Source organism: Telopea speciosissima, chromosome 11, assembly GCF_018873765.1.
Source record: "Telopea speciosissima isolate NSW1024214 ecotype Mountain lineage chromosome 11, Tspe_v1, whole genome shotgun sequence".
Taxonomy (NCBI): Eukaryota; Viridiplantae; Streptophyta; class Magnoliopsida; order Proteales; family Proteaceae; genus Telopea; species Telopea speciosissima.
Genome location: NC_057926.1, coordinates 49927814 through 49937694, shown reverse-complemented (window position 1 = coordinate 49937694; position 9881 = coordinate 49927814). Strand labels below are relative to the sequence as shown.

Below are 9881 nucleotides of genomic sequence, written 5' to 3'. Positions count from 1 at the left end.
CCTTTCTTTAATAAAAGTTTCTATTCACTCAAAAAAAATAAAAAAACCTTATCATTTTATTACTACTAACTACTTTTCTATTCTTTGGAGGTTTTAAGAAACCCATTCACAAATTTCCTTGACTGTCAAGTCTTGGCCACCATAGTTTTAAATACCAGACTCATCATCAGACATGGTTCAATCTGATTTTGATTTGTGGATTCGTTGCTTCACTAATCACAAATGGAAAAGACTTTTGAAAATACAAGGCAGAAATACCAATATATTCTGGGAACTGGTACGTAAAGCTGCAACACGATCGGGTTGGGCCGGGCTTTTTAAAATCCCAGCCCAACCCTGAGTCACCATAGCTGGGCCCATGACCGACCCGACCCTGGTTCAGGGCTTGGAAATTTCAACCCTGACCTGCCCTCATGGTTGGGTCAGGTAGACCCTGTTCATGGAGTGGGGGAAGGGAGAGATGCATGGACTAGACTAAATTGGGCTGGGTTTATATGAAATAACACTATAATAAAATATATTCACTTATTTTCTTCATATATATTATATTATATACAAAAATATGTATGACATTTAAAGTTTATAATATATATATAGTATATCAATATATATTACATAGTATAACTTAAAACAAAGTCGGGCTGGGCCGGGCCGGGCTCATCACGAGGCCTCAACCCTAGTCCAACCTGACCCTAACTCACGACCAAAAATTTCCAGCCCTGACCCACCCTCAGGACCAGGTATTTCAGCCCAAGCCCTATTCGGGCTTAGGGCGGGTTTGGGCTGACAGGACCAAACTTGCACCCCTACTAGGAAGAGAATCGATCATCTGCACGTACCAACAGGTAAATGTACATGTGAGAACCAACCACCTGTCCTATTTTTGTTATTTACAAGGGGAAGAGGGGTTTTTATGGAAACAAAATTAAAATAAAAGGCTCTCACATGTACGTTCACCTGTTGATACGTGCAAAAGAACCGAACTCTAATGAAAAGTGGTGGTCAATGGACATAATATATATTTATGAGGCTCGATCTAGTATATGGATGCTAGATTGGACCAACCTAGTACGGGATAGATTGCAACACTATCAATACCCTTTTATAAAGCCCCTCCTCGCTAAGAAGGATGCCACAACATTTTCCTTATCCCTTAAATTTTTATTTTCATCACCTATCTCCCACAACAGGTATGGGACAGTGACGCAGATCAGCAGAAGTGGTTCCATTTTAACTTCATTCCACTCTGAGAAGCTCCTAAAGGAACTGCATTTCATGATATTCAAGTATTCAACAAAAATCTAAGAAGATTCCTAGAAAACATTCATCCGACAAGAAAAGAATGAAAAGCCAAAGGGATGAGGAACTTGAGCACAGTTTTCCTAGGCAATATGGTGCTCCGAATTGCAGCTGAAAAACAGAAATAAGGTGCAAAAATCAAACTAAATAATTTCCGAAATAAAAATCGTCCCATGAAATTGAAATAGAAATCATACCAAATCAGGCCTAGGACATCAAATTTTACAAGAATACCTCTTTATCTTGAGATTGGGAAAACATAGATTTTGAAATGTGTCCTAATTCTAGATTTAGCAAAGCGATGAAATCGTAAAAATGGACCAAAACAAAACTAAAATAACATAAGCACAAAAATGAAAATTTTCAATAAATTAGATTTTTCATGTTTTCCATCGAAATACAATATTTTTTTGGGTTTTTTGGATGAAACAAAACAATATTACAACTAATATGGAAAGTGTGTGAGGCCTCTTTGAGGTGCAACTATGATGATAAGTGGTCTGTGTTTATAGGCTAGCTAAGGTGAGTTTAATGGCATTTGGGCCGAGGGCTGACTTCAGGCCTAAGCCCAGTCCACAAAATAGTGTAAGAGTGAAATGGACCTAGATCATCTCATATCCCATGCACAGCCCAGCTTATTTTCACTAATAGAAAGTTAAGGGAAAAAGTTTTGTACAATGCCAACTCGAAAGTGAAATTGCGCAACCCTTCACATATCACTAGTCATGTGACGGGGTGATATGTCATAAATGGACCTCCCTCTTTTGTCAGATTCCAAATGGTGTTCTCTTATTCGCCTGAAACTGCACTCGAGCAATGTGGGGAACCCTCTCCCGAAAGTTAATTTCAAATTTGCCTCTTAATAATTCTTTTGCTCTATCGTTTGTTTTCTTTTATTGGGTATGATTAGAAATGTCTATAATTTGAATTTTGCTTTCATCATCGCACTAAGCCACACCCTTGCCTACCTGTTCTAAGAAGTAAGAGTGGGCATTGGGCCAGTCAAACCGGCTGGAAGGGTGGCCGGAGCCCAGCCCAAGGTATAGGAAATTAAGCCCAACTCGACCTTAGGTTTGGGATTGTTCAACCCAAGCTCAACCCAATCAAAATTATTTAAGCCCCCAGTCAGTCTCAGATTTTCTCAGGTTGGTTAGCCTTAGGTGGGTTTCTCAAAAAAAAAAATTTTACTCAATAGTATGGCGATATAATGGGCACATTTACATGTATATGAGTATTATCCACCCACAAATAAGCCTTTAGAAAAAGGAAATTTTATCATTTTTTCAGTAAACAATAAATCTAAATTAATAAACTTTACCACCATCAACATATATAGGCAAGTAGGGGTGCAAGTTTGGCCCTGTAGCATGAACCCGCCCTGGCCTTCCCTGAGCCCGAATAAGGCCTGAGTTGAAATAGCTTGGCCCTAAGGGTGGGTCAGGGTTGACAATTTCTGACACTGAGTCAAAGTGGGACTAGGATTGAGGCCTTGGGCTGAGCTCAGACCAGTCCTGTCTTCTTCTTCTTCTTCTTCTTCTCCCCGGCCTGGCCCAGCCCCTGCATTTCCCTTCCCCACCCCCCCTAGTCAAGGCTTATCAAGGACAGTCTATACCGGCCTTGAGGGTGAGTTAGGGTTAGATTCTTCAGGCCCGAGTCAAGGCTGGGCCTGGGCCCAGCTAAGGGAACTCAAGATTGGATTGGGTATTTAGAAAGCCTGGCCCAACCTGACCCTGTCGCAGCCCCAGGACCTAGATTAATGACTTAGTATCATTATATAACACATGTGTGTACATACACAAGCAAAGAAATGATGTCTACACTAACCAGGATGTAAGCACTCGGTCCACCAATTCATACAAATCTCCATCAAAATCATGCACGAAGGAGGGAAAAGAGCTAGATTTTCATTTTATTCAAAAAAGATGAGTTCTTTTTACAATGAAAATAGCTACAACAAGAGAAGGGGAAGGGGAAAATTCTAGATCTACGAATCATTGCCCCCATCAGTGGCTTCCTTGTCATCCTTGTCATCATCACGGTCATTGCCCTTGTCCTCATCAACGGCCCCCTCTGCGTCATCATTGTTGCCAAGTCCCCCTAACTCTCTGGTCTTCACCTTCGCGTTGGGTTCCTCTGTAGCACAATAGGGAGTGTAATGAACATTCAAAGGCCTGCAGTGCTTGGGCACGCAGTCCAATTCCCCACCTATGTGTTGGACTGTGTGTCATCGAATGATGCGCTACAAACTCTGTCGCCCTATAGAGGACCCAAATCCCTTCACCTCCACCACAGACCTCTGATCAAGCAAGGCTGACAGAGCTGTAATCTTGGCCTGCTGGTAGCCCTTGGAATCATGCTGTGCCGACTCCTTATACCTCTTCAATTGATCCCTTTGCATGAATGAAACATGTTAGTGTTTGGTTTGCAACATTAATTTGCATCAGTTTCATGCTCCATAAAGCATGACTAAAGTTCAGTACTAAATGGTTCGAATCTCTTTATCAATATCTAATTGGATCCGCATTGGCACCGGTCTAGGACATGGTTTAGGTATTGGAAATTGGATCAGAATCAGTCTCGACCGATATCGATCTGGATCGCTTTGAATCAAACGAAATTTCCCCTACTTTTTAATATAAAAAAAATCATTTTTTATTACATTTTTACTCTTGCATTGTACCAATGGGTTAGTATCAAATCGGTCAATATTTGGGATCAACCTCGACAGATACCTATTTGATCACAACGAGATCCTCAACTTCCGCTTGCCACCATTGTCGTGTGCGCCCCACACACAAGCACGACAAAAAATACCGCCTTACCCCTATCGGAGCGCCTTGCCCGAGCGGGGGTAAGGCAATATTTTCTACCTTGCTTGTGTGTAGGGGGCAGATGGAAGTAGAGGATCCAGATCTGACGATCGCGATCATGAAATTACAAACCACGGTCAAGGACGATCCATATGCCTTTGTTGATATTTAAACACTTGTCTATAAAGTAACTATTTTGCATTAACTAACATCCACACTATAATTAAGTGAAACTCGATGTCATACACGGCTTACACGGCTGTATGAAAACTTTCCCCTAATTAAGTTAAATTATATTTAGCTTGGAGACAGTTTAATGTTATAATTATTTAAAAAATAAACCAATAAATTCATCCAGTCGTTGTAGTATAGTGGTAAGTATTCCCGCCTGTCACGCGGGTGACCCGGGTTCGATCCCCGGCAACGGCGTTTTGTTTTTCCAAATTCTTTCCTCATTGAGATATGTAAATGTTCTCCGATCGATTGATAGATTTTGTCCTCAACACTCAAAAGGGTTTCACCCAAATTCTATCCTTGTTCTTAACATGGCGGCATTATGTCATATTCTTACAAACAGCTCAGATTTGACACTTCTCTTATAAAGCATGTCTCATGAATGGAACATTAGTGCTTTTGTTTCTTCATCTTCTTCTTCTTCTTCTCTCTCTCTCAAATTGGTTTCTTGAATTAGGCTTATAATTATTGATCCTCTACTGCCCAGCTGCCCAGTAAGATCGTGCAGCCTAGACATAGTGAGGCACGCAATGACTGCCTTATCTCACTTGGACAAGGCGTTTGAGCAAGGGCAAGGTGGTCACAGCGCACGTTTCATCAGCGTGTGCGGACTGCCGCAGTCTAGCCAAGCAACTCGGCGATGAGGATCTGATTGTATTTTCAGCTAGCAAGGGCAAGGCGGTCACTGCACGTTTCACTGTATGCGGACTGCACGGTCTAGCCAAGCAACTCGGCAGTAGAGGATCTGGATTGTATTTTCAGCTGTGATTTAGTTACTATTGATAGATGACCATTTTCCAAGGAAAAGAAACCTATATTAAATGATGAATCATTATACCAACCCATGAAATATTTATTTAATAGATATGAACAACTTGCAACCTTTTAGCAACCAAAACAAGGAAAAGTTTCATCAAAATAATGAAATTAAAGCCAGCTTCATTGTCTCAAAAGATTATTTTTTTTGGTTAAAAACAACTTCATTGAGAAAAAGATCGTGTTACAGCCGAGGATTCATGATAATATAGATCAAGGATCCAAGGAGTGGAATTGGGCCAGACCGTCTCACACGAATAAGACAGTGCCCTCCGGGCTAAGGAGTCAGCCACGCTGTTAGTCTCCCTAGGAATATGGGTCACCACACATCTTTCAAAAGGTGTAACCAGGTGTCGGATGTCTTGGATAACAGGCTGGACTTCAACAGGGCTATCCTTTGCAGGGTCTTGTATAAGTAAGGCTTGGACAATGGCTGTCGCAGCACTCTCCCAGGGCTAGTAGAACGGCTCTGGGCAAGGCCAGCGCTTCTCCGAGAAGAATGTTCTTGAAATTCATTGGGGAGGACACAGCAAGCACACACTTCCCATGCTGGTTTCAAATTATGAATCCCAGTCCGCCATTGTAGTCTCCCGGCTTGAGCGAAGCGTCGCTATTAAGCTTAAACCATCCTTGGGGAGGGGGTTGCCAGTTCATTGCGCTTTCCTTCTGGACCTCAGTGGTGGAAGGTACCTGTGGTTTTGGTACCAGCTGGGGTGAATTCAGCGTGGGCTTTGTGGGCTGCATCTATGACTTCTTTCGGAGACCACTTCCTTCTCTTGAAAATAACATCATTGCGTGCCACCCAGATCTGCCATGCGATGAAGGAAGCTAGAGTCATTGTTTCTTGCGCCAGTCTTTTATTGCCCTGTCTCAAAAGTTTTTAGCAGTTCGGTTGGAGGGCTTTCCACTGGAACCATCAAAATTTCGATGACAAAATATCTAAATTATCGAGAGGGGGAGTGGGGGCAATGACTATTTGTAAAATTTTTAGTTGGTGTTGTGGGTTTTCTTCTCATGGCATTGGCGAAGGTGGGATTACCCATTCACTTTTATGTTTCTTGTATCTGTCTGGGTATGACTAGGGCCCTAGACATTAATTTGGACATCCTCTTTTTCTTCTTAATATAATTCTTGAATTCTTTAGTCCAAGAGAAAAAAGAAAATATTATCTAACAATAGTGTTTGCTACACAACATTAATTTGCAAAAGTTTGAAGCTCCATAAGTATGACTTTAAAGTTTGGTATTAAATGGTTCAAATCTCTTTATTAGTATCTAATTGGATCCCCATTGGCACCAGTCTAGGACATGGTATAGGTAATAGAAATTGGAATGGGATCAGTCTCGATCGATACCGATCTAAATTGCTTTGAATCAGACTATATTGCCCCTACTTTTTAATAATAAAAAATGTTACTACTTTTTTACATTTAGATCATACCAGTGGATCAGTATTGAATCAGTTGAGTTAAACTAAATTTAGCTTGGAGACAGTTTAGTATTATAATTCTTTAAAAAGTAAATAAATAAACTCATCAAGTCGTTGTAGTATAGTGGTAAGTATTCCCGCCTGTCACGCGGGTGACCCGGGTTCGATCCCCGGCAACGGCGTTTTCTTTTTCCTTTTTATTTGCCATTTACGTCCATTTTGTTATTTTTTTTTTTCCAAAAAATAGCTGATAAATCCAGAAAATATGAGTGGAATGATTGAAACTATCGATGCATGTCAGGATGGAACAGAATATTCGGAGGTAAGGAACCCAAATTCCACTAAATATTCCACGGAATATCCGTATTTATGGAGAAACCACCAAAACCCAAAACATTATTGATGAACAGAGAGAGCTGTCTCCAATAAATATTCTCCACGTGTCATTCTGAACAAGAGAACCGCCCATTTACGCCGTTCACCGCTTATCCCGGTGGAAAAGTAATAGGCGTTAAACATGGGAGAGATTGTGGTAAAACACACAATCCCAAAAAATTAAAAAAAAAACTATATAAATCATGAACAGCAAATCTTTTTTACATTGGTGAACAAAGGCTCTCTCTCTCTCTCTCTCTTTCTATTTTTCTCTTTCTCTGCTTTCTTCTTCTTATTTTGCTTTGAATCCTTGTTCTTGTGTTGGGTTCCTTTCCTTTACTCCTCATAAAGACAGAGCCATGGGTGCAAGTCTGTGCAATAAAACCATGGCTCTGTTATGCCTCGTCTTCATGACTACTTTGAATCTCTGTTTGGTCTCCATTGTTGCAGAGCTTCCAAAATTCCATCAAACCACCAATGGTGATGGCTCTCTCAGCTTCTTAGTCATCGGAGATTGGGGTAGAAGAGGAGCTTACAACCAATCTCAAGTTGCTCTTCAGGTCCTCTCTCTCTCTCTTTCTCTGTTTTTTGTCTCTCTCTGTTTGTCTCTGTTTTAGTTTCAATTTCTCACATTCTTTGTTGGTGTAGATGGGAAGGATAGGAGAGAAGCTAGATGTAAACTTTGTAGTCTCGACCGGCGATAACTTCTATGACAATGGGCTGACCGGAGTCGATGATGTGGCATTTGAGGAGTCATTCACCAAAATCTACACTGCTAAGAGCCTACAGAGGCCATGGTACAGTGGTAAGTATTTTAGAAGATAATCCATTAGATGGTCAAACCGGGTTTCTAAATTGATCAATCTAATCAAGTGTCGAATAACCCGGTTTCTTGGCGGTTCAACCATGTGGATCAATCCTGGTCTCAGTTAGGGGTATCAATCGATCGATTTGAGCCAGTTTCGGTAGAATGAGTGAGTCCAAAACATGATCCAATAAATAACCATATTAACACGTGTGAAAAAAAAAAAAAGTGTTTTTTTGTTTTGTGAATTTTGAACTGGTACTGGTTTCTTATCGGGTTATACTGATTTTGGTCCCATTTTTCAAAGTTAGGTTTGATGTCTTATTTCCATGTTGTCCAATTTGAGTGTCCTAAACATGATCCAATAAGTTTATATTGGTTTTGGTTCGGGCTGGTTTCGGTCATTTAGGACCAACTTTTGACACTTCTAGTCTTGGTGAAAGAGTGGCACAAGATTGAAGTTTTTTGCTTGTTCAAATTGCAGTTTTGGGTAACCATGACTATAGAGGAAATGTTGAAGCACAATTGAGCCATGTGTTTAGGAAGATCGATAGCAGATGGATTTGCTTGAAGTCCTTCCTTGTTAATACAGGTAAAGCAACACTCTCCACCCATGCTTTCCTATTCCAATTTTTCAAAATTGAATTTAACTAATGAACTTTTTGATTTCATCTTCTTTTCTACAGAAGTTGCAGAATTATTCTTCGTCGATACAAATCCATTCGTCGATATGTACTTCAACGATCCGAAAGACCATAAATATGATTGGAGAGGAGTTCTTCCAAAAAGAGAGAAGTACATTGCAAATGTTCTTAAGGTATCACATTGTATCATACAAGAATTGCATTATTTATGTTGACATGTTGGGAGTTATAGAGGTATAGTCATATATATCCTCATATACTATTAGATTATCTCCACCTAATAACTTAAGTTTTTGTAATAAATAGGATTTGGATTTGGCATTGAGCGAGTCGTCGGCAAAGTGGAAGATTGTTGTCGGTCATCATGCTATCCGAAGCGTCGGACATCATGGTGACACAGAGGAGCTTGTTAAGCAACTTCTCCCAATCCTTAAGGTAATTATAAATTAATTAACACTTAATCATGAATGAAATTTACATTACTAATATTGTTGTTATGATCATTTAGGCGAATAATGTCGATCTTTACATAAACGGGCACGATCATTGCTTGGAGCACATTAGTGATAATGATAGGTAAACATAAAAACCCTTAATGATCTAATTGATCAAACTCTATATGAGAAGATTAGTGGAATTCTATCAAGTAAAGAATACTAATGGAATTAATTTTGTGACTCTAATTGCAGTCCAATTCAGTTCTTGACGAGCGGGGCAGGTTCTAAGGCATGGAGAGGTGATGTTAAAGGATTGAACAGAGAGGGAGTGAAATTCTTCTACGATGGGCAAGGTTTCATGTCTGTGAAGTTGACTCAAACTGAAGCTAATTTTGCATTTTATGATGTTTCCGGCAAGGTTTTGCACAGATTTGATTTGTCGAAGCCGCTTTACGCCGATATGTAGAGGATTAGTGACCCAAATCGGACATTGTAACACACCATTAGTCAAATGGTGCCCTCCAATTTTGGTCCTTTGTACAGATCTATGTAGTACTATCAAGGCATTCATGGTGCCAATCAACATTTAAAATGGGAGAGAGCCAAGAATTTCATTTTATTTCATTTCCTCTCTCTCTCTCTCTCTCTCTCTCTCTCTCTCTCAATCAAACACAAAAGTCTAGCTGGGTTTTGAATTTGACAATAAAAATGCATATCAGATGTTCGATGGGAGGAACCCAATTGCTCCATCAATTAACTTTTGAAGAGATCCAAATGGGCCGGCCCATAAGCCTGTCCATATTTGCAAACATGGAGGGAAAAAGAAGGCATTTTTGTGGGAATTTCTTAGGCCGATCATTTCCTCCCCCAACCTCCTCTTTCTCTTTTAATTAAAAATAAGGGAGAGGGTTTGGAATGCTGCCAACTTTCGATAAGTTAGCGGCATACATCAATAAGGGGGTTGGACATTGGAGGATAAGGGGATCCTTTTCAAAAAGGGAGGAGAGAGGATGACACATGTTGGACACCTTGG

The 9881-nt window shown here is 40.3% G+C and overlaps 1 protein-coding gene and 2 non-coding genes across 3 annotated transcripts; all 3 read left to right on the top strand.

Annotated features, from left to right (window-relative positions):
- The first annotated feature begins 4466 nt into the window (after window positions 1-4466).
- TRNAD-GUC lies at window positions 4467-4538 on the top strand. Its single transcript has one exon. It is a non-coding gene; the product is annotated as a tRNA-Asp (tRNA).
- Window positions 4539-6697: 2159 nt separating this feature from the next.
- TRNAD-GUC lies at window positions 6698-6769 on the top strand. The gene has a single exon. It is a non-coding gene; the product is annotated as a tRNA-Asp (tRNA).
- Window positions 6770-7275: 506 nt separating this feature from the next.
- LOC122646146 (purple acid phosphatase 8-like) lies at window positions 7276-9342 on the top strand. The gene is made up of 7 exons (XM_043839639.1): window positions 7276-7522; window positions 7611-7767; window positions 8252-8359; window positions 8454-8584; window positions 8718-8846; window positions 8920-8987; window positions 9101-9342. Exons 1-7 carry the CDS (start codon window positions 7322-7324, stop codon window positions 9312-9314), a joined length of 1008 nt encoding a protein of 335 aa, XP_043695574.1. The 5' UTR covers window positions 7276-7321; the 3' UTR covers window positions 9315-9342.
- Window positions 9343-9881: the final 539 nt, after the last annotated feature.